Source organism: Panthera onca, chromosome D1 (genome assembly GCF_046562875.1).
Source record: "Panthera onca isolate mPanOnc1 chromosome D1, mPanOnc1 haplotype 2, whole genome shotgun sequence".
Taxonomy (NCBI): Eukaryota; Metazoa; Chordata; class Mammalia; order Carnivora; family Felidae; genus Panthera; species Panthera onca.
Genome location: NC_138348.1, coordinates 33475785 through 33500530, shown reverse-complemented (window position 1 = coordinate 33500530; position 24746 = coordinate 33475785). Strand labels below are relative to the sequence as shown.

The window sequence follows — 24746 nt, the reverse complement described above, 5'->3', positions numbered from 1 at the left end:
TTTTTCTCTTTTATATGTTCTAATTATCCAAAGGTGTTATCTGTTGTGCTTATTCAATAGGGCATTTCTTCTAGCTTAGTTTTCATTTTTAATGATTTTTAAGACTTTTCCTTTCTGAATATATCATCTCATATTTGAGTTTCTATATCTGATTAAGTTACTTTTTCATACATTGTATCATTTCATCAATGTGTTCTGGACTCAACAGAAGTAGCTGTAAATAGAAAATAGAAATTAGAAATGGAAAAACTAGGATATTTTTTATCTTTGGAGGGCATGTCCTTCTGGTATGTATTATCTGTAGGTATGTTATTTTGCTACTCATTCTTTTTCTTTATTTAAAAAATTTCTTAATGTTTATTTTTGAGAGAGAGAGACAGAGAGAGACAGAGCGCAAGCAGAGGAGGGGCAGAGAGAGAGGGAGACACAGAATCCAAAGCAGGCTCCAGGCTATGAGCTGTCAGCACAGAGCCCGATGTGGGGCTTGAACTCACGAGCAGGGAGATCATGACGTGAACCTAAGTCGGACACTTAACCAACTGAACCATCCAGGCACCCTTATGCATTCTTTTTCTTAAAATAACTTTATGACATTAAACCTTAATCATTTGATGTTGCTAATTTTTATGTGAATTTTCCTTAATTATTAAAAGGAGATATGATTCAGAAACTTTTTGTTATGGTTTTAAGCTGTGTTTCCAAACTGTGGCTAATAACATTCTAAGATTCCCTGGTTTCTCTCCTTTACTTTTATCCGGAACTTCATTTTCCTTTGTCCTTACTGTCCCTGTACTGTTTAATTTGGAGTCTTTTTCTCAGAAGAAAGCTTTATGATTGGTGGCCAAATTATTCATAATTTAAATACACCTAAAACATATGACTTAGGTCAAGATTAAAGTTAATAGCCAGACAACCAGGAAAGTAACACAATTTACTGTTTTACAGTCCATGCCTTCATTCAACAAATATTTTTGGCAGTGGGTTAAATGCTATGAGATAAAGGGTATGTTTCAACTCAGTTCCCTAATGTAATGAGACTTTTTGTAAGACTTTACAGGACAACAAGGGAAGCAGAAATTTGAAGCAAAGCCAACAACAGCCACAGAGCAAACTCCATTCCAGCACATATTGGACTTCTTTCACTTCCTCTGATAGGCCATTTTCTCTCCCTCCACTGGGCCTTTTCACATACTATTTCTCCCCCCCAAAAATGATCTTTGCCCTTCTGGGTAAATTAAATCCTACTCAATCTTCAGGTCTCCACTTAATCTTCCCTTCTTTATTCTCATAAGACCTTGTACTTTAGCTATGAAAGATAAATCACAATAATTTTCCTTCCCCACAGACTGCACATTCCATGAGGTGCAAGTACCATGTCTGTCCTTTTCACTCCCTCAATTCCTGGCCATTGTGTGTATCTAACAAGTGATTGTGGAAAAATAAATATCTGAAGCTCTGCAGAGTGACTGCATCTGGGAAGTCATCTGTGCATGTGTCACAACGACAAATAGAAATATTACACAGTATATAATCTTTATTTGGATGACTATAAATTAGAAATTTAATTTTCTATGTTAAAACTTCAAAAAAAAATTAACATGGGGCCCCTGGGTGGCTCACTTGGTTAAGACATTGACTTTGGCTCAAGTCATGATCTCATGGTTTGTGGGTTCAAGCCCCACATCAGGCTCTGTGCTGACAGCCCAGAGAGTGGAGCCTGCTTTGGATTCTGTGTCTCCCTCTCTCTCTGCCCCTCCCCTGCTCATGCTCTGTCTCTGTCTCTGTCTCTCTCTCTCAAAAATAAACATGTAAAAAATGTAAAAAAATTAACATATATGAGCATTATGTTTTATATCCAACAGGACAAGTAATAATAATCAAAAGAAGGCATTCTTCTATTGCCTGAGGAGACCAGCTTGCAGTGGGTTGAGACCAGAGATTGTAGCTGTTGGTGATAAGTCCAGGTCGCACTGGTAGAGCATCTTTTCATATAAGTAGAACTTTAAAAAAGAAAAAGATTACTAATAAATCCAGCATGATATTCCAAGAGTGTGCCACGAACCAAAAGATTATAAAATCTGTCACCAATGCTATAAAGAACAAATCTAGCAAAAACAATATGTAAGCATTCTATACACACAAAAAGATTCAAATTTGTCATAAAACATGATGAAATATCATGAATATCTATGACTGGCCATCTAACTTGGATGGATCTAGTGAATTAGTATTCAAACCAAGCCCACAAAATAAGTCTCGAAAAGTCACAATTTTAATGTTCAGAAGCTTTTGACAAAATCCTTAAATGGAAAATATAAAAGAAATTTCTTTTATCTGGAACTAAATTCCAGTATAGTTAACATGCAGTGCTATATGAGTTTCAGGTGTACAATATAGTGATTCAACAGTTCTATACATCACTCAGTGCTCATCCTGATAACTGTGTTCTTAATCCCCTTCACCTCTTTCACCCTTCCCCACTGGTAACCACCAGTTTGTTCTCTGTAGTTAAGAGTCTGTGTTTGGTTTGTCCAATTCTGAGAATGACACAAGTAGCTCAGTGGAAATAGATAGATCTGTTTAAAATAGCATCTCTGGCAAAAGCAGGATTGTGTGCACAGTTTCAATGACCTGTCCTTGCACAACACCAGGCAAGTCTATATCAATGGATTAAGATGCTATGCTGAGCCTACCTGTAGTTTTAGAGAAACCTGGTGCTTCATCTCTGCCTCAGTCATGATGGTTCCTGATAATCTGCTCGAGTTGTTTTACTTGGAAGAACACCGGAATCTATTTCTAATGAAAGATGCATGTAAATACACACTCATCTCACTAAGGTCCCACAAGTGAGCTTTTAAAACAGTTTCTCCACAGGCCAATGGGTCACATTTGCATTTATTTCTGCTGTGTTTTCCTTTGGATTTGAGAAGGATACGTGAAAATTTAGGATCATAAACAATCAGCAGCAGCCTTCTTGGCCTGATTCATTTCTATACGGAGGTAGAAAGGTAGACCAAATGACATTTCTAGGATTTTTCCAGACTTATGCTATAACTATTATGAGAATGTTTTATGATTGGAATTGGCAAGCTCCTTTCCTGGGATTTATCATTACGTGCGCATATAGACTTTTAGGCTACACATCCCATACCGTGCCTAAGACACTTTAAGACTGAAAAATCTTTATCATCCTCTGCCAGTTAGCACAGAAGGCTGGAGAACTGCTTTGATGATGCCAAGTCACAGGCCCCATCCCTGTTCTACAGCCAGTTAATGTCAAACAAAGAAAAGATCTGTTCCCTGGCTAATGCGTTCACCTTGAATCTCAGCCAGCTCTTGGCTGCATGAATTTCAGTTAGTTTACCCCTGATCATAGGAGAAAACAGAAAAGGGAATGTAGGTGAATCAATGCAAAACCATCAACACTCTTGAAAAGAAAATCTAAATATAGTCATTTCCTACTCACAATGTCAAAAGCATCATCTTCTTAGAAGATATTATATATTCTACAATTTGATAAAACTCCTTTTTTAGCATCCTTAAGTCCTTTACTACATGTTGATTATTCTTGGAATGCTGATGGTGACAAGAGCCAGAATCTATATTAGGTATGGGTCATGGAGTGACATGAATTCATAGAGAACATGTATTTCCTGGCTGTAGTCACTACAGTATAATGGATTGTCTGACTCATATTTGAAATGAATTGCAGCAGGCTATATATACTCCTCTTCTTTCACTGGGTCTCTTTCCAGCTTATGGCCACATATAGATGGTACTTTAAGCTTTGCTGAAAGATTTACCAGCCTTTCCATTTTAAATTTTAATGGAAAAAATTAAAAAAAAAAAAAAACACGGAGCCAAATAGCTAGTTTCATCCTCAATCCCAGAACTTGGGGAAGAAATCCTACCTTTCACTTCAGATTCCTCTTTCTAAAACACATCTCCCAGAAATTCACATTTTTTCTTTTCTTCTAGGTCTTCTGGAGCACCCCCCAAAGCATTATCCCTGCCATGATATTCTCCTGGCCCCCAATATCCTTACCTCTTTACCTTGCTTTATTTTCTTCATAGCACTCATCTCTGTTATTGCATTTGGTAATTACTTGTTTATTTGTCTCTCTTACTCCGTTTCCTGCTATATCTCTAATGCTAAAACTATGCCTGGAATAGAGTAGTTGTTCAACATATATTTATTGAAAAATGATTTGATAAATGTGAACATAAATTAATAAATAGACATTATAACAGCAATAAAATGATGTGCATATATAGTGACACAATTTTCACACCAGCTTTGGCTTATTTTAAAATACAGCTTGCTTCTAATTACACATGGCCTCAATCTTCCAAAGGAAAAGCCTTACAAAATCTGAATATTGGTTTATTTTCTGGCCACAGAGTTGCAAGTAATCCTTAGTTCTTTTACTAACTTTCTTTTTAACTTTTAAGCCAAGCTATTTTTTTTTTGTATCGGAGGTAAAACTGACATAAAATTAACAATTTTAAAGTTAATTGACACAGTCTTGTGTCATTTAGTACGTTGACAATGTTGTGAAGCCATTACCCCTATCTAGTTTTAATATATTTTCATCAATAGTATTATTTTCAAAAAAAACTAATTATTCATCTTGGAGTGAGAGAAAACTAATCCATCACATTATAAAATGGTAAATAAAGGGAAGGAATCAAGTATTTATCTCATTATCGCTAAGTAAGCTATTACATAGAGTAACCAAATACTAGATGAAGGAAAGTAGATAGATCTTTTTAAGAGTATTCCACTGATAAATAAAAAAGAAATTATTAATTTGGTATTTCACTATTTGAGACCCCCAATAACTTTAGTGGATCTAGCTACTGAGCATAAGTGTGTACAAACATCACAAAAAGAAAGACATCTCAAAATTCTGTATCTTGGAATAAAAGAGCACAGTGTCATCTGTAGTTTTGCAAAAGAGAGAAAATAGAGTTTGCCCAAGCCTCTGCACTTAATTGCCAATTTTCTAGAAACACAGAGGACAGGGAAGCATGTTGAACTACACCATGATATGCAATCAGCAAAGACAAGACTGTGAGGAACTCTATAGGTCAAGTTCCCAAGTTCTTCAAACAATAAATTTTAAGAACAGGCTGGAGGGGAAACCTGATTAAGAGACTTGAAAGACTTAACAATTGTTGTTAATGGGAAATATTAAACATAGTGTCTGAGGGTGCATATGTAAGGGTAAAAATATACAGAAATGCAAAGAAATGATAAATACAGAAGTTATGGATGTAGTTACTTTGAAGAAGAGAGAGGTGAGATTCTGGTTGGGATAGGACATATAAGCTTAAAGTTATATTTCCTGATCTGAGTAATAGTTATCCGAGTGTAATTAAAAATTTATTAAATAAAATAAAATAAAATAAAAATTAACTATGTTCCCTGTAGATCAGGAACAAGAGAAGAGTGCTGTTTTTCACCACTGCTATTCAATATTGTACTGGAAGTTTGGGGCAGGACAGTTAGGCAAAAAATAGAAATAAAGGTATCCAAATGAGAAAGGAATAAGTATATTTATCTCTCTTCACAGATAGCATGATCCGATATATAGAAAACCCCATAGAATATGCGTGCATATGTGCACACACACACACACACACACACACAGCTATTAGAGGTATTTAATGAATTCAGCAAGGTTTCAGAATATAAGACCAATACACAGAAATCAGTTGTGTTTATATATACTAGCAGTGAACAATCTGAGAAAGAAATTTAAAAAAAAAAAATTCATTTACAATAACATCCAGAATAAAATACCTAGGAATCATTTTAACCAAGGAGGTGGAAGACTTGTAAAATGAAAGCTACAAAACACTGAAGGAAATTTCAAAAGACCTAATAAATTGAAAGACATCCCACGTTCATGAATTGGAAGACAAAATATTAAGATGTGATTATTACCAAGGTAATCTACAGATTCAATGTAATGCTTACCAAAATTCCAATAGCCTTCTTGTAGAAATGGAAAAGCAATGTTCAAATTCATATGAAATTGCAAGGGGCTCTGAATAGCCAAAACAATCCTAAAAAAACAAGAACAAAGTTGGAGGATTCATATTTCCTGATTTCAAAACTTACTACCAATAAAAAAACCAATAAAAAACAAACAAACAAACTACAAACAAACAAACAAACTTACTACAAACCTACAGTAATCAATATATTGTGGTGCTGAAATAAGAATAGACATATAGACTAATGGAACAGAACTGAGAGTCCAGAAGTAAGCCCATACATCCATGGCTAATTGATTTTTAACAAAGATGCTGAACCCTTTTAATGAGGAAAGAACAGTCCCTTCAAAAAATGGTGCTGAGACAACAGTATATGCACATGCAGAAGAATGAAGTTGGCCCCTTTCCTCACACATCATACAAAAATTAACTCAAAGAGATCAAGGACCTGGATATAAAACCATAAAATTCATTGAAGAAAACTTAGGATAAATTTTCATGACCTTGGATTGGGAAATGGATTCTTAGAAACAACACCAAAAACACAACAACAAAAATAGATGAATTGGTCTTCATCAAAATTTAAAACTTTTGAGCATCAAATATCATTTCTAAGAAAATAAAAAGACAATCTATAGAAGGGGTAAAAATAGTTGTAAATCATATGTCTGTTAAGGGTCTCTAGTATCCAGGCTATATAAAGTACTCGTACAAATTAAAAAACAAAACAAAACAAAACACAACACTCAATTTAAAAATGGGCAAAGGACTTGAACAAGCATTTCTCCAAAGTAAATATACAAACAGCCAACAAGCACATGAAAAGATGCTCAACATCATTAACCATTAGGAAAATACACATCAAAACTATGAAATACCACTTTACACCCACTGAGATGGTTAAAAATAACAACAGAAGCAGCAAGAACAACAACAAAAACTAGAAAATGACAAGTGTTGATGAGGATGTGAAGAAACTGGAACCCTCACATACTGCTAGTGGGAAGTAAAGTGGTCCAACCACTATGGAAAATAGTTTGGCAGCTCCCCAAAAACTTAAAGATAGATTTATGATATGGTGTTTGCCAGTGACTGAGAGAAGGGCAGAATGGAAAGAAAATTTGTAACGGGTAAGAGGTTTCAATGTGGAGTTATGGAAATGTTTTGAAACTAGATAAACAAAAGTAATGGTTACCAATATTGTGAATGTCCTAAGGGCCACTGAATTGTCCACTTTAATAGTTTATTTTGGGGCAGCTGCATGACTCAGTTGAGGATCTGACTCTTGATTTCAGCTCAGGTCATGATCTCACAGTTCATGGTATTAAGCCCCACTCCAGGCTCTGTGATGACAGCACGGAGCTGCTTGACATTCTCTCTCTCCATCTCTCTCTGCCCCTCCGCTGCTCACTCAATCTCTCAAAATACATAAACTTAAAAAAAAAAAAAAACACATATAAAATGGTTCATTTTATGTTCTGTGAATTTCACTTTAATAAATGCTTTTTAAATGCATTTAGCTATTAAAAAACATAACCTACAATAAACTCTGTGGGACAGACTAAGGTGTAAATGTATTTTTCTTCGGAGAAGGGAAAAGAAGGGAGGAGATGCATATTCTGAAATGGTTACTTTGGACAAGGAAAGGTCGAGCTCTCTTCCTGGCTCACATCATTATGGTAATTATTTCATAAAATGAAAAGTTTCCATTTCCCCTATGTATCCAGTTCATTCTAACACATTTCCTCTGGCTTGGTGACAGCCTGTTTAAACATATGTTTCTTGTATTTTACAGACATACTTGGCAAGTGCAAGACAAAATTGACGCAAACAATGTGGCTTACACAACCGGGAAGCTAAGCTTTCACACTGATTATCCAGCCCTCCATCATCCACCTGGGGTAAGGTGAGCCTCAACATATTTTCCACAAGGCAGGCCAAGGACCAATATCCTTCTATATTTTGAGTCTACAAGTCCATATATTTCACTAACTAATCTGTCTTATGTAGATCTTTCTTCAAGCACAATCCAAACAAAATGTCTATACCTAAATCTTGAATAGCCTAACATTCCCAAGGGAGAGAAGATTTTCATGTATTTTAAAAAAAAATTTCTTTGTTTCTTTCTGGAAATAATTATTGGCACATTTTGCTTTGCCTAGACAAATTTTATGATAGCAGTGCATCTTGAGGTCTTTTTGCATATTTCCTGTTCCCAAGAGACTTAAAAGAGAAAATAAAACCAGGGAATAAAATTGAGGGTTTTCCCATAAAGTCACATGGCCATCATTTGTATCAGTTAATGATTGCTGCATAAAAACCACTTCATAATTTAATGGCTTAAAAGAATAGCCATTTACTTAGCACATGTTTTTATAATTCAGGCTATGTCCAGCTGGACAGTTCTGCTGTTGGGCTGGCTAAGAACTGGTTGACCTGTGTGGAAAACCTAAGGTGTCTTGCCTCTGCTCTACTTAATCTGCTATCCACCAGCCGGCTAGCCCAGGCTTATGTAAATTTTCAGAGAGCAAGCCAAAACATGAAGGCCTCTTGAGATCTACATTAGTCATCAGTGCAATGTCACCTCTGCCATGTTTTATTAATCTAAAGAAATCATAAGTTTAGCCTACCTTCAAAAGGTGAGGAAGTAAACCCCACCTTTTATGAGCTGCAAATACTCACTACAAAGGGGTGGGAATGCAAGGAGCAGAATAACCATGGCTGTACAGTAAAACCTTGGATCGCAAATAACTTGTTCTGCAACTGTTCTGCAAGATGAGCAAACATTTCTAATAAATTTTAACTTGATAAACAAGCATGTCTTGCAATATGAGTAGTACGTGATGCCAAATGTCACATGACCACAAGTGAGCCAATGGTTCTTAAAATTCGCTTTGATATACAAATGCTTTGGATTACAAGCATGTTTCTGGAATGAATTATGCTCGCAAACCAAGGTTTTACTGTATTTGGAAACCATCTACTCTCCCGTGTATCGGATTGCTCCTCAAGGAGGGAGATGGTTAGCATGGAGCCACAAACCCTCCAGGACAATTTCTGGAAGGATGCTCTGCCACTTCATTTTTACAAAATTGCCATTCTACTAAACCAGCAACATATTTACAAAAGCATCGTTTTGTTAAACCAAGAAATAAATGGTCAGAACGATACCTTTGAAAGATATTTTGTTCCTATTTTTATAGCTAAATGAGATTAAATGAAATATCCACACAGAAATCTGTATCTTCAAAGGTAAGCAGAAGTGGACATTTTGAGCAATTCTCTAGCCAGTGAAGGCAAAATGGGCCAAAATCAAAATTAATCTGTTTTTCTTCATCATGTTAACTGAACAAGTTTTCTCCGTGCCCTAGTTAACCCATTTCCCTCGCCAGTGTTAACTAAGCTAGTTTTAGTATTTTTTTTTTCAATTTCTCTTTAATGTTTATTTATTTTTGAGAGAGACAGAGACAGAGCTTGAGCGGGGGAGGGTCAGAGAGAGACAGAGACACAGAATCTGAAACAGGCTCCAGGCTCTGAGCTGTCAGCACAGAGCCCGACGCGGGGCTCGAACCCACGGACGATGAGATCATGACCTGAGCCGAAGTCAGACGCCCAACCGACTGAGCCACCCAGGCGCCCCGCTAGTTTCAGTATTTAATTTCACATGTTTTAAATTATTTTGTTGACTGTAAAACACCACATGATTTTTTTGGACAAAATGATGACAGTGACAGGAGTCCTATAGTCACCTTTTGGGTGGAGATGAGGGGCCAGTGAAGACACACAATGTGATTTGTTCTAAATGTTTCCCAGAGATTCCCTAAAACTTGGGATTAAAAGCCAAACTAATCAGCTCAGTTCATCAACCAAAGACAGGTTGGAGAAGTTGGATGCAATAAAGATTAAAAGATTACACTAGAAAACTAAAGATTTTATTTTAATTTTTAAATTATCTGCTAGTTTTTATGAGTTCAGGTTTTATTGCTGGGTTACAATTGAAAGCCTAAGGAAAAGTCATTACATAATCACATTTTTAAGTGATTTACAAATATTCTTGAAGTATAATATAATGCTTGACATTTTCATAGCATTTTATACTTTTTCAAAGTATTTTTACTTATATTATTTTGATCCCTCCTAACATTCTGTAAGGGAGACAATTATGCCTTTTTATGTTGGAATAATGAAATGAGGGCGAAATGGCACACAGCAAGGTTAAATGCTTTCACAGGGTGACATCTGACTAATAGAACACTTGAAACTTAATCCAGGCCTCTGTATAGTTTTTCACCACACCATGCTGGTCTTGAGTTGGACTTTCTAATTACCATAATTGGTATAATGTGATGATCATAGGCTTTGTCATACATTAAAAACTCGTCAAATACAGGAACTGAATCTTACACTTTTCTGTATCTTGAGATTAACCCAGCACCTTTCATGTAACAGAGACTTCATAGGCATGCTATAAAGAGGCAGAGAAACACCGCAGAGTTGTACCTGTTTCTGTCAGCAAGTGAAACATCCAAGGATAAAAGACCTGACAGAAGATTTTCAAATGAAAGATGATTCCTAAAATGTCTAGATTGTAGTACGGGAACAATTAGATTGTAGGCACCTGTTTGTGCTATTGTTCAAGTTTCCATTTTGAATCATTCAGGGGTCTTTGTACGAAAGTTTGAGGTTTTTTATGACATATAGAATAAGTCGCTTTTCTTTTCAGTGCAGATGAAATGATCTGAATAGTAAGTTACCTGTTGAAAGTGGAGTTTCATCAATTTGGATCATGTGGGGCAGAGATAAGGAGACACATCTTTAATGAAACGGATGTTCCTTTGCTCACTGTCTTTGGCCAAAAGTCACATGCTGCCATAAAGTAACATTTAGAAAGAAAATGTTTTTGGTCCTGAGTGACTTACATGAAATAAAATTGGATTTTATACACATCAGGCACCTATTTACCTTTTGAATTAGCCGTGGAAGTGTTGTCTGGCAGCATCAGTCATCTTTTTTCTTTCTTAAGATTGCATCTATGTAAAAGACATCAGTTGATCTGTTTTAAAGATTTATATTTGAAATATTCTGTGACTTCATGTTGCAAAATCTAAGAGGATTGAAAGAACACTGATTCTCTCAAAGAGAGAGGTCTGCCATTATTTTGCCTTTTTAGAGTTTGGTAGACTTGAGGTTGGTGTCTTCATTTCTCCCTCGTTAATCATGCTGCTTGACCCTTCATAGCCCTGGTGATGAAATGGTTTTCTAAGACGACTTGGTCAGCTTATGTACATACTTTTTCAAGCCTACAAATTGGCATCAATTTAAAGGCAGAACCATTATTAATTTAGACTAGTGCTCCCCTAACATCAGAAAAAAGGGCATTGTCAACCTGAAATAGGAATTTAAGTTTACAAAGCACATACATACACACACCACACAATACTGAATTATTAAGAGTCCTGTAAAGGGATTTCCCCTTTTATAGGAAAGGACTTGCTTTATGAAGATTTTGAAGCAAATAGATCAAGGTTTGAATGTCAGTGTTACCAGGTAGTAGCTACGTTCTTACTACCTGCCCAGCTTTTTCACTTCTGGGTGTCAGTTTCTTCAACCATAAAATGGAGATGAAAGTATCAAATTCTAAGGACTGTTGTAAGGAATTGATAAACGTACAACTATAATTTGAGAACAAGTATGTATAAGATTTAAAATAGTGAGAAGATCTGTGCCTTTTGGGGAAAGAAAGCAGGATTTGTGTTCTGGATCTGCACTATCCCATACAGTAGTCACCAGCCATATGTGATCATTTAAATTTTAATTTATATTAAGATGAAAATTTAAAATGCAGTTTCCTCAGTCACACTGACCACATTTCAAGTGCACAACAGCCATATGGGACAGGAGTCTACTGTATTGGGCAGTGCAGAAAGAACATTTCCATCACTGCAGAAAGTTTGAATGGATGGCCCCGTTCTAGACCATCTATGGAAATAACCAAGCCAAATGGATATTTTTCCCACTCATGCTTCTCCTGGTCTTGATGTTTGATCATATTTGCCTCTTTCTTTCTACAAGAACTGTCAGACTTGATTTTTACTTTTATTTAAATTAGAATGAAGTTTTCACAGCTAAATAGTGTTCGTTTCTTTTAGCAGAAAAGCTGAGTCTAAATTAGGTATTCAAAATCACTCACACATGCTAACTTACCAAAAGGAGTCATATAAACTCCATTCAAAAAATGATATTTTAAAATTTTACTATTTTTTGCTTTTCAAAATAAATAATGTCAAACATTTCTCCCTAAATCTTAGTAAAAATAACTATCGTTTTGGTTTCTTATTCCCAGTGTTTCTTGGGGTTATTCATTCTCATAGCCCCACCTAACCTCCATTCCCTTTGTATCCTTATACCTGAACTGTCTCATTAAATTCTTAAGGAGTAACTTTCTCACTAACTCCCCCCTTTAAAAAAATTTATCCTACGTGCACCCCCAGACTAATATTCTTCAACTCAGTCTTGGCTACCTTACATCCATATTCACAAGCCTTTAACAATTCCCCTCTGTACCCAAGAGAAAGCCCAATATTCTTCATCTGACATTCAAGACGCCATGATGAGGGCTTCAGTTACCTTTTCAACTGGGTCTATTCTTTTCAGTCGTGACATTCTTTTCAGTCATGACCCCCTATTGCAGCCAAACATTTTGATATCCTGTGCAGTGTGCATTTTTGCATATCCATGATCACTGCATGTGATTTGCTTTCTCCATTCTGCTCTAGCTATCCAAAATCTTTTCAAAATTTTCTTTAATGTTTATTTTATTTTTGAGAGAGAGAGAGACAGAGCGCAAGCAGGGGAGGAGCAGAGAGAGAGGGAGAAACAGTCTGAAGCAAGCTCCAGGCTCTGAGCTGTCAGCATAGAGCCCAACATGGGGCTTGAACCCACAAACTGTGAGATCATGACCTGAGTGGAAGTCAGGAGCCCAACTGACTGAGCCACCCAGGCGCCCCTCTAACTGTCCAAAACCGTATCCAGCCTCCTTTTCCCAGTTTAAATCCCACCACCTCCGTAAAGCCAATATGAAGTACATAAATATTCCAATATGAAATGTTCACTCCCTGTAGCCATTATGATCTGTGCTTTTTGTTTACAAATGAAAATTATTATGCCTGTGTTCATGTCTCAAGCTGAAACAATGTTTGAACTATAGGGTGTTGATTAAAAGCAACTTTTTCTCTCCAATCCCTTTGCCTGCTGACACAAAAGAGATTTAAAAGTTTTGTTGACTTTAGTGCATTCATATCTGTCTGAATCTTTAACAGTGTCAAAAAGTGTGTTTATCATTTTAAAAGACATTTCTCTATTTCTTTTCACAGGTTCAGCTTCTGCACTGCATAAAACAAACAGTCACGGGGGGTGATTCAGAAATTGTAGATGGGTTTAATGTATGCCGAAAGCTCAAGGAAAAAAATCCTCGAGCATTCCAGATTTTGTCTTCCACTTTTGTGGACTTTACAGACATTGGAGTGGATTACTGTGATTTCTCTGTACAATCCAAACACAAGATTATAGAGTAAGTACTATTTATACATTTCTCATAGCAGTTAAACAGCTGACTGCAAAATCTTCATTAACCTAAATGTAAAGCTTAAACAGAAGAGCTTTGATTAACTCCAGAGCTTTACTTTTTGTTAACAGTTTAATCCAATTTTAGAGGGAAAAAAAAGAAAAAAGAATATTCTCATCATAAAAAAATCTTGATCAAATTCCATGAAATCTCTTGCTGATTAATATAAGAGAAATAACTAAGACTATATACACTTGATTTTTAAAAACTTTTTTTACATTTATTCATTTTGAGAGAGAGCAAGTGGGGGAGGGGCAGAGAGAGAGAGGGATTGAGAAAGAGAATCCCAAGCAGGCTCTGCACTGTCAGCACAGAGTCCGATGCAGGGCTCAAATGCATGAAATGCGAGACCATGACCTGAGCTGAAACCAAGTCAGATGCTTAACTGACTGAGCCACACAGGCGCCCCTACACTTGATTTTTTTATTTTAAATACAAGTTCTACAGAATTATATTGAGTTAGGATTGTACTAGTCAAAATCCTTTCAGCCAGAAGGGAAAGAATATAACTCAAATTAGGTAGATCAAACATCATCTGATGTTAAACATCATCTGATATTGATCTCTTTTTTCTTCATCTTATAGCTTTGCCGTCCTCTGTGTTGGCCTAATTTTCAAAGATGTCAATAGAATCCCTACATTTTCATTGTTTTTAGAGCTGGTAATCACACACACAGAAAGTCCTCATTTCCCAATAGCTGTAACAAAACTAGACAACCCACTGCCCAATTTGTAATTAAGTCCATCCTTGAAGCAATCGCCATGGCCAGGAAATCAGAAAATTCCAACTGGCCATTCTGGATTACGTGTTCATCTCTGGAGCAGAGTCAGTCTCACCTGAACCTCACGAGCTGATTAAAAAAAAACAGAAATGTCTGCCTAAATCAATGCCAACCAAAATCATATTTCCCTATATAGAAGATTTTGTTATTTTTTCATTTAACATTATTTCCTCATAATTTTTCCAAGGATTTATTACAAAGGCCACAAATTTATCCTTTTATTCAAGAATTATCTTAACCTTGTGTTTCTAAGATAGGATTTATTTAATCAAATCTCAGTCCATGAATTTGGGGGTGTTTCCAATTTTAGGGTTGAGTCTGCATTCTTCTTTTAGGAGAAACAGACAAATAACATGACAATTAAGTCACTGAATAATCAAATCCCCAATATCCTAGCTCATCTCTCTTGTATAAACATGTGACCTTCATTTATGCATCCAACAAGTTTTTATTAAAGGCAGCCACTCTTCTTGGTAGTTGGGATACATCTGTGGACAAAACAAAGATTCCTGCCCTCATGTAGTTTCAAGTCTAATGGGGGAAGAGAAAATTAGAGATTTGAAAACAAACGAGTGAATTGCAATGATCATTAAAACATTTTTTAAGTACTTAAGAAAACAGGTGTAGTAGGGTAGAATAAGGGGAATCTGCAGAACCAAAGACTTAGGGATGATGGAACTTGCGTATTTAGTATGTGGTGAGGAAAAGCTTTACTGAGTAGGTGATAGTTGAGCAAAAACTTAGAGGAGTGAAGGAGTTTGCTCAAAAGAGGAGCAGTTTCCAGAAATAGCTAGACCAAATGTCCTAAAGACCTTAAGAACACATCTGATGTGTTCAAGGGACAGCAAGGAGGCCCGTGTGGAGCAATGTTAAGAGAGGAGGTCAGATGGGAGCTAAGCTCATATAGAGCCTTGTTATCCATTGTTTAAAAACATATTGCCTTTCCCTCTTAGTGAAATAGGGAGCTGCTGCAAGATTTTGACCATAAGAGAGACACTTATACTTAGATAAATTTATGTGTATTTTGAATGGATCACCCTGGCTGCTGTGCTGAATACAGTGGAGAAGGGCAAAGGCAGGAACAGGAAGACCAGTCAGGAAGCTGCTGCAGGACAGCAGGCTGGAGGTGAGGGTAACTTGAACATGAGTGACCATATGGTGGTAGTGGCAGTGTGGAGAAGTGTCTGCTTATGGATGTATTTTGCAGGTTGAAACAGCATATTTTCCTGACAGATTGGATGAAGGGTTTCAGAGAAAGACAGCCATCAAAAATAAATTGTAGTTCAGAATAATGTTCTCTGAGTGGTCAGGTCATCACAGTGGGAAAGAGAAGAAATGACTGTTGGAGTCTTAGTTTTAACAGGTCAGTTTTAACTATTCAAAAATTGCCTTAAAAACCCATAACAGATTTCAGTTTTGTTGTGAATATAATTGCAGGCTAGAGGATGGAGGCAAAACAAACAAAAGAACAAATAACCCTTAGTAAGTAAGTGACATTAGTTGAGTATATGTCATCTGAATCGCAATTTGGCTTTGTTGTTTTTTATAGTAAAATTCCAGAATTTGGCCGTTTTCAAGGTCTTGGGGATATCCCTTGGGAATATCAAGTGATTAACGTTAATCCACTTAAAAATGTATTTTTTTTTTAACGTTTTATTTATTTTTGAGACAGAGAGAGACAGAGCATGAATGGGGGAGGGTCAGAAAGAGGGAGACACAGAATCTGAAACAGGCTCCAGGCTCTGAGCTGTCAGCACAGAGCCCGACGCGGGGCTTGAACTCACGGACCACGAGATCATGACCTGAGCCGAAGTCGGCGGCTTAACCGACTGAGCCACCCAGGCGCCCCAAAAATGTATTTTTAACAACAGGAGGTGAAACAAATAGGGTTTTCAATTAATTGAGGAACTTTGCCTATGGAGTGTTTGGATTAATTTAATTTTCCTCACGGTTAAATTTTTAACTCTTTCAAGATGTATATGTTCTATCTAGTACAAAAAGATCTCGCAGGCTGCTGGCAGAGTTAGGTGCAAGGCAGTATAATAACAAATAAACAAATAAACTAGGAAAAAAATTATAAGGATCAGATTAAGCTACACCAGTGCATCCTAGTGATTACAAGTTCAGTCGCATGAACACCATTCCCACTCCTTGGCTTGTTAGTGCGGTGATCATGCTCTAGTGACTTAGGCTTGCTAAGCTGTCTCTTTTCTGGTAAAAAGGGAGTAATCTTAATGCCTACCACACATAATCGAAGTGGGAATTATAGAGACAATGGATAGACTGCTTTATCACTGTGCCTGGCTCTGAAAAGGGCAGAATAAATTTTAGCTAGCCAAAATTCTAGAAAGTCCAACACATTTACTCATGATAGATTTCAGTTTCAGCTGTGAGTTTCTATAGACCAAAGTAAGGAGGGAACATAAACAATTCCCAAGATTCAACATAGTTCTAAGTGAGAAATAAATTGTTCTTGCAGATCCTAATAAAATGTGATGTGGTGGGCAATACCACAATGACTTACCCACAACAAATTCAAAAAATCCCATCAAATATCACATCTCTCAATGAGACCGACTATTGTAACTAATGAGGAGTATTCATGGCACCACCTCTGAGTGTGGGAGATGATTCTCTGTGTCCTTTCACTGGGCTCTTTTATTGGCATCACTGATGACATTTTGCTTTTGCTGATCTGTAGTTGCCATGATGCTGGTTTACGTTTAAATGTTTACCTTTTACATATCGCTAGTCTATAGCCAGTTACTCCTCATCAATGGGGGCCTTTTACACTTCCTCAGCATGTAACCCTGAATTGGGACCTCCCTTTCATTCTGTGGTGGCATGCAGAATTTCCTGCTTACTGTGACATTTTAGGTTGATCTTCAAGATGTCAACCAATCATCTCCTCTAACATTGTTCAATCGTTAGAATAATGTCTTCTCTAGACTCATAACTAAGTTTGCTTTCTGTTTCCCCTCATGTCATTGCTAAAAATGCTAAATAATGAATTTGTGTCTTTTTTTAGACAGAGTAAACACCAGGCAAATGAAAAGAGAGAGAAAGAGACAATATTGATTATTATTATCTACATATGTGAAATAAAGAAATGAAAGTGTAATACAATGGTCCATGGGGCATACAGTTCTGATTTTTCTTAAATTAATGAGTCACAAAATTCCTTTCACTGATAGGTGAGGATACACACATGGACTCTAAAAGGGAGAGCTCATTGCTAGCACAACCATTTCCATCAAGGGATTACAGTGTTAGTGAAAAAGAAACAGATCACCAGACTGGCTTGGGTGGAAGACGTCCAAGAAGGTTCAAAGTTGTGACATCCTTGTCAGTGACACAGAGGATGGCACAAAGGGTGTTATCATTGTATGTACCAAGAATAAAACTGGGAGAGAGGAGGGAAAGAGGATCAGGGGCAATTCTCAAAGATAAGAATAAAAGACAAAATGTTCTCAGAAACTTTGAAAGGGTCTGAAACCCGCAATGTAAACTCGAACAGGGTAATTGAAAGGTCAAGAACTGCCCTTTGTGCCACTCAAACCTGGAGGTCTACAGTCTTCTGCTGATGGACCTTTTCCTTGATTCTCTGTTCATAAAGCTGCAACCTGCAAGCCACGAATATTCTTTACCTGTGTGGAGAGGATGGGGGAAGGAAGAAGGTCTCCCCTTGCCTATTCAGTCATATTTGGTTTTTTTTTAATTTATTTATTTAAAAAAAGTTTTTTAATGTTTATTCATTTTTGAGAGACAGAGAGAGCATGTTAGCGGGGGAGGGGCAGAGAGGGAGGGAGACACAGAATCCGAAGCAGGCTCCAGGCTCTGGGCTGTCAGCACACAGCCCAACACGGGGCTCGATCTCATGAACTGAACTGTGAGATCATGACCTGAGATGTAGTAGGATGCCCAACTGACTGACCCACCCAGCACTCCTGTTTTTTAATCAGTATATGTGAATTCTCATTTTAAGAGTCCAAGAGCCTTACTGAAAACCAATTCCTTTCTTTCACTTTTTTCCCCAGTGTGGGTCCAATAGGTAGTTTTCTATCACTATCAAAAAGCAAAGAGTTGCAGCTAATGACCCATTCTTAGAGTTTACCATTACAATTGCCTTTGGCTAAAAGGATTAAATATTAATCTGAGTCACAAAGCACAGGGACCCAGAGAGCTACAATTTGGATATTATAGGCAGTCACATTTTCCTCCTGTACCCTGATTTGTTGTTAACAGTTCACTCTGTGTGATTGGTCAGCTAAGTGTGATCTAGACCCCAAAGCAGTGTCACCAAGCTCTGGTACACATGCTAGTCTGTTTGGTTTGACCCATCAGGTCTGGGTCCCAGTCACATATAGGCTCATAGTACCACCTCCCAGGCTGGCCCAGGAACACCCCTCCATACTTGGCCACCTTCCTCGCCCACCTTCAGTTTTCATCCATCCTTCCTATTTCTATATAAATAAATGAGAGAGTTGGTCAATGTTTTAGGACTAGCTGAAAGTTCACCTTCCCAAAAAACTTAAAAAAAAAAATCTCTTCCTTTTGCTTCTGTGTCTAGACAATGTTCATGTTGTGCCAATTCTAACCAGAATAGCTTAAATGCAGAAATAATGGTATCTATTCTTATATCAAAAGTAGTATTACCTTACATTGTCATGATCATGATCCATATTCTAAGGAAGGATAGGGTGATCACAATATACTACCTCCAAAATACTAAAAAGACCTTGGTACTGTCCCAAGACACTGAAAAAATATAGACAGTAGCATATGCAGTGAATATTTATTAACTGCCTATTATGTCCAGGCTCGCTGAGAATACAACACTAAATGAGTTAGAGTATTGGCCTTCTAGAAGCCTATATACTAAGATAAATAGTGTATAGAGAGATACAAACAACATATCTTAGGCTAGATTCTTCTTTTCACTGTGTCTTAGTTTCCCGATCTATAAACTAGGGATGGAATTAGAACAGTGCATTTCAAACTTTTAGAAAATAGATTTTTCTTCCCAGTCATGCTTCAATAAAATCATACTTAAAAACCTTAAAGTGGTTGACCCATGAACTTGTAACATAAAAATATTCTAATACATAAAAGCTACTATTTTAAAGAATGAAGAATGAATTCATTTTCCTAAACATAAAAAAAACAACTTTTTAACTGGAATCTTTCAGTAACATTTATTTTAAATTAATTTGAAACATTCAGGCACTTATGTAGTAAGATTTCAAAAAACACCTGCTAAATGGATCTCCAAAATGAACAGATGCTCAACATCACTAATATTCAGGGAAATGCAAACCAGAACCACAGGGAGATGTTACATCACACCTGTCAGAATGGCTAAAATCAAAAGCATAAGATACAATAAGTGTTGGCGAGGATGTGGAGAAAAGGGAACCCTCATGCACTGTTGGTGGGAATGCAAACTGGTGCAGCCACTGTGGAAAACACTGTGGAGCTTCCTCAAAAAATTAAAAATAGAACTAACATATGATCCAGTAATTCCACTACTGAATATTTACCCAAAGAAATACAAAAACATTAATACACTGCATCCTAGTGTTTATTGCAGCATTACTTAAAATAGCCAAAATGTGGAAGCAGCCCAGGTGTGATAAAGAGGTGATGTATGTGTGTATATATAATGGAGTATTTCTCAGCCATAAAAAAGAATGCTATCTTGCCATTTGCAACATAGATAGAGTTAGAGAGAGCACAACGCTAAGCAAAATAAGTCAGAGAAAGACAAATACTATCTGATTTCACTCCTATGTAGAATTTAAGAAACAAAACAAAGGGGAAAAAAAAGAAAGACAAACCCAGAAACAGACTCTTGGCTATAAAGAACAAATTGCTATTACCAGAGGAGGGGTGAAATAAGTGAGGGGGTTTAAGAGCGCACATATTTTGAGGCACCTGCATGGCTCAGTTGGTTAAGCGTCTGACTTTGTATCGGGTCATGATCTCGCAGTTCATGAGTTCAAGTCCCACATTGGGCTTTGTACTAATGTGCATAGCCTGCATGGGATTCTCTCTCCCTCTCTCTCTGACCCTCCCCTGCTTGTGCACACTCACCCTCTCTCTTTCTCTCCCTCTCTCTCTCTCAGAGTGAATAAGTAAACTTAAAAAAAAAAAAAAGAGTACATGTATCTTGATGAGCACTATGTACAGAAGTGTTGAATCACTATATCATACACCTGAAATTAATAGAACACTGTATAACTATACTGGATTTAAAATTAAAAGAAAAAAACTTAAATGAATGAATAAACAGCAAATGACTATACTGTACCACAGATAACCTCAATACCTTCTGTACATGTTTCTGGATTCATTAATACTGTATTTCAGACACATCTCCCAAGACAAATTGACCCTCAGAAATGTAAATAAATACTTCATGGCTTATATATTTTAACTTTTTTCTCTTTAAAAAATAGATTAGATGATAAAGACCAAGTGATCCGCATCAACTTCAATAATGCAACCAGAGACACTGTATTTGATGTACCTGTTGAAAGAGTTCAGCCTTTTTATGCTGCTCTGAAGGAGTTTGTTGACCTCATGAACTGTAAAGAATACAAGGTTACTTTCAAGATGAATCCAGGTCAGTGAACACATTTTCTCAAACTCAACACAGGGATTTTCTTCAACCTTAACCATTTAGAGCAAGATCTAGAGCAGTTTCTCTCATATATGGCATGTGGAACACTTATAACAATCTTTGCAAGCAGCCAGCTGGATTAAATAGCAGACTCCTGGCCCCAACCACTGCTCTATTGCCTCTTCAGACTAAAAAATATTCTTTTCTTTTTCAAAATATTTATGTATTTTTGGGAGAGTGCAAGCGGGGGAGGGGGAGAGAGAGGGGGACAGAGGATCCCAAGCCGGCTTTGCGCTGACAGGCTGACAGCAGCAAGCTGGATGTGGGGCTCAAACTCACGAAGCACGAGACCATGAACTAAGCCGAAGTCAGACATTCAACTGCCTGAGCCACCCAGGCGCCCCTAAAAATATTCATTTCTAGCAGACTCATAGGTAATCTTTAATCACACCAAAATTTAATAACCTCCAACCTAAAGAATAAATACATGAGAGAGAAGCTATAAACCAAATGAAATCTCACTTCTGATGTCAAGACTGATGACTTAGGTTTTCTATCCTGATAGCCCGTCAATACAAACTGAATCTTAATTCTTCTACCCTGGAAAACAAATAAAATTATCCCTATGATTCTCTCTAAAGTAGAGGATTAATGTTCACTCATTTAGCTTATTTGCTCTGGCAGAGATAGTGCTACCTGAAATGAAGTGCACTTGAAGTAGTCCAGCCACGGACACCTGGGTGGCTTGGTCAGTTAAGCATCTGACTTCGGCTCGGGTCAGGATCTCACGGCTCCTGGGTTAGAGCTCTGTGCTGACAGCTCAGAGCCTGGAGCCTGCTTCGGATTCTGTGTCTCCCTCTCTCTCTGCCCCTCCCCTGCTCATGATCTGTCTCTCTTTGTCTCTCAAAAATAAATAAACTTTAAAACAATTTTTTTGAAGTAGTCCAGCTACTTAAAATAAAGGAATAGAGAGCATGGTGTTTGTTCTGGACCACCTTGACTCAGTGAAGTGATCTCAAACTTGAGGTTTTAATATCTATCATAAAAAACAGAATTTCTCTCTGCTGTTGATTTGGCTGAGGGGAAGATTCTAATCATAATTAGCTTTTTAATTGATCTTTGGCATAATAAAGTAATATTGGAAACCTCTATAAATCCACTGATAGGCAGTCACAACAGGTTGATTTTCAGAGCAGTAACATATAAAATGGAAATATCATGAGAGAAAAATACCAAAAAATAGAAGTTGGAATTGAAGCTCTACCATTTAATGGCTGTGTAGTTTTAGGCAAATCTCTCAACTTCCTGGAGCCTCGGTTTTCTCAAATGAAAAGATGGAACACCCTTTTCAGTATTTTTATGAGGCTTAGAAATAATGTACACAAGGGGCGCCTGGGTGGCGCAGTCGGTTAAGCGTCCGACTTCAGCCAGGTCACGATCTCGCGGTCCGTGAGTTCGAGCCCCGCGTCAGGCTCCGGGCTGATGGCTCGGAGCCTGGAGCCTGTTTCCGATTCTGTGTCTCCCTCTCTCTCTGCCCCTCCCCCGTTCATGCTCTGTCTCTCTCTGTCCCCAAAAAATAAATAAAAAACGTTGAAAAAAAAAAAAAAAAAAAAAAAAGAAATAATGTACACAAAATACTAGGAACATAGAAGACAGACCAAGTCACTATCCTTGTAATTATTTGAAGCTGTTAAACTGGAAAGAAATATTTCTTTTTTTTTTTTCCAATATATGAAATTTATTGTCAAATTGGTTTGGAAAGAAATATTTCTAAGTAAGAGCTAAATAACAACCACAAAGAGCAATTCAAAGTTTTACACGAAGATAATATTTCAGGGGCACCTGTGTGGCTCAGTTGGTTGAGTGTCTGACTCTTGATTTGGGCTCAGGTTCATGATCTCAGGGTCGTGGGATTGATGGAGCCCCTCATCTGGCTCTGTGCTGACGGTGCAGACCCTGCTTGGGATTCTTTGTCTCTGCCCCTCCCCCGCTCATGTGTGCATGTGCGTGTGCACTCTCTTTCTCAAAATAAATAAATAAACATTTTTTAAAGATAATATTTTAGGTAAAAATTATAAAAGTGTCTACAGAAGCCTGGACTATAAATGTCAAAAGGTCTAAAGCAGTTTGCATTCAATGATCTGATTGTGTGAAAAAATGAATGTACAATTTTCAGTCAGAGAAAGACAAATACCATATGATTTCACTTGTATGTGGAATTGAAGAAACAAAACAGAAGAACATAGGGGGAAAGAGAGAAGCAGACTCTCAACTAGAGAGAACAAAATGAGTGTTGCTGGAGGGGAGGTGGGTGGGGCGCCAGGTTAAGTAGGTGATGCGGATTAAGGAGGGCACTTGTGATGAGCACCAGGTATTATATGGAAGTGATGAATCACTAAATTCTATTCCTGAAACCAATATTATGATATATGTTAACTTTTTCATTTTTATTTAAATAAAAACTTGAAACAAATAAAACAAACATCAAAAACAACAGGAAAAAAAGAAACATACTATTTCTTGATGTGAACAAAGTATCCATGTTATTTTGCATTTTATATTTTCTAGCTCTGCAAATCATTGAAACACATGATTATTCATATTGAAAAAATGTTTTGTCTAGGTGATGTGATTACTTTTGATAACTGGCGCTTACTTCATGGCCGACGTAGCTATGAAGCAGGAACTGAGATATCCCGCCATCTGGAAGGAGCTTATGCCGACTGGGATGTAGTAATGTCAAGGCTTCGTATCTTAAGGCAGTGTATCCAGAACACAAACTGAATCTCCTGTCTACAATTTCAGTAAGATTCCAATGAGTGTATTTTGTAAGATATGGCAAGGTTGTCTTCACAGACTATGATCTATGTCATTTACATATTAATTTCTTTCATGAACATGCCCTCTTTATCAGAAGGGTTTTCCTTTTCTCATAATCATATACAATGCCAACATTTTAGATATTTTAGCAGTGTTTTTTCCTTTCCAAATAAAGCATTTCTTCTGCTCTATTGCATATATGATCTAATTTCTTTTGCCTGTATATGAGAGGCTCCAGAATGCCTACAAATAGTTTTGTATCAAATAAAGCTTTTTCAAATAAATCCCTTTTTAAATAAAGCTTTTGTTTCAAATAAAGCTTGTGTTTCAAATAAAACTTGTCTCAAATAAGACATGTTCCTGCTCTGTTTTCTGTACAGTCTCAATTTTCATGACTGCATGTGACTGTCCTTGGCATGATTGGGGTAAGGCTTCATATTTTTGAAGATCTGTTTTATTCACTTTTATTATAGATTTCTGTTATCCAGGTTTTCAGACCTCAACAACCTCTGATCCAAACATTTTCTTTAACAACTAAATTATGACACCAAACCCAAACATGTCAAATGAAGGGGAAATCTAGTCTGCCTATGTTTCTCTTGCCCTGAGTCAGCACTCCTAAGGATTGCCAGTATAGCTTACACCTGTCTGTGAATCAGTTCTCATTCCTTGCCTTCAACTAATAACTAGGAAAGGTCTAACTAAAGTGCATGCAACACTCATACACAGATACAGTGTCTGCTAATCTCGGGACAGCTTCCCCTGCTGGTCTTGCCTTCCTGTATGGTCACTCCTTGTCCCCAGTGGTGGAACACAGACGTCATGGCTAGCCGTGGAAATGCCACTTATGTTGAGACCAGTCCTTTCCCTACTGCTGCTGAAAGGGGAGCCTCAG

At 37.2% G+C, this 24746-nt stretch overlaps 1 protein-coding gene across 2 annotated transcripts in view; it reads left to right on the top strand.

The window, feature by feature from the left end:
* BBOX1 (gamma-butyrobetaine hydroxylase 1) overlaps positions 1-24173 on the top strand; it is a 59602-nt gene extending 35429 nt beyond the window's left edge. For both annotated transcript variants that reach the window (XM_060606240.3, XM_078433327.2), the window contains exons 5-8: positions 7799-7904; positions 13377-13573; positions 20868-21034; positions 23655-24173. In XM_060606240.3, the coding sequence (XP_060462223.1) occupies positions 7799-7904; positions 13377-13573; positions 20868-21034; positions 23655-23815 (631 nt within the window). In that variant the 3' untranslated portion in view covers positions 23816-24173. The remainder of the gene's footprint in view (positions 1-7798; positions 7905-13376; positions 13574-20867; positions 21035-23654) is intronic.
* Positions 24174-24746: the final 573 nt, after the last annotated feature.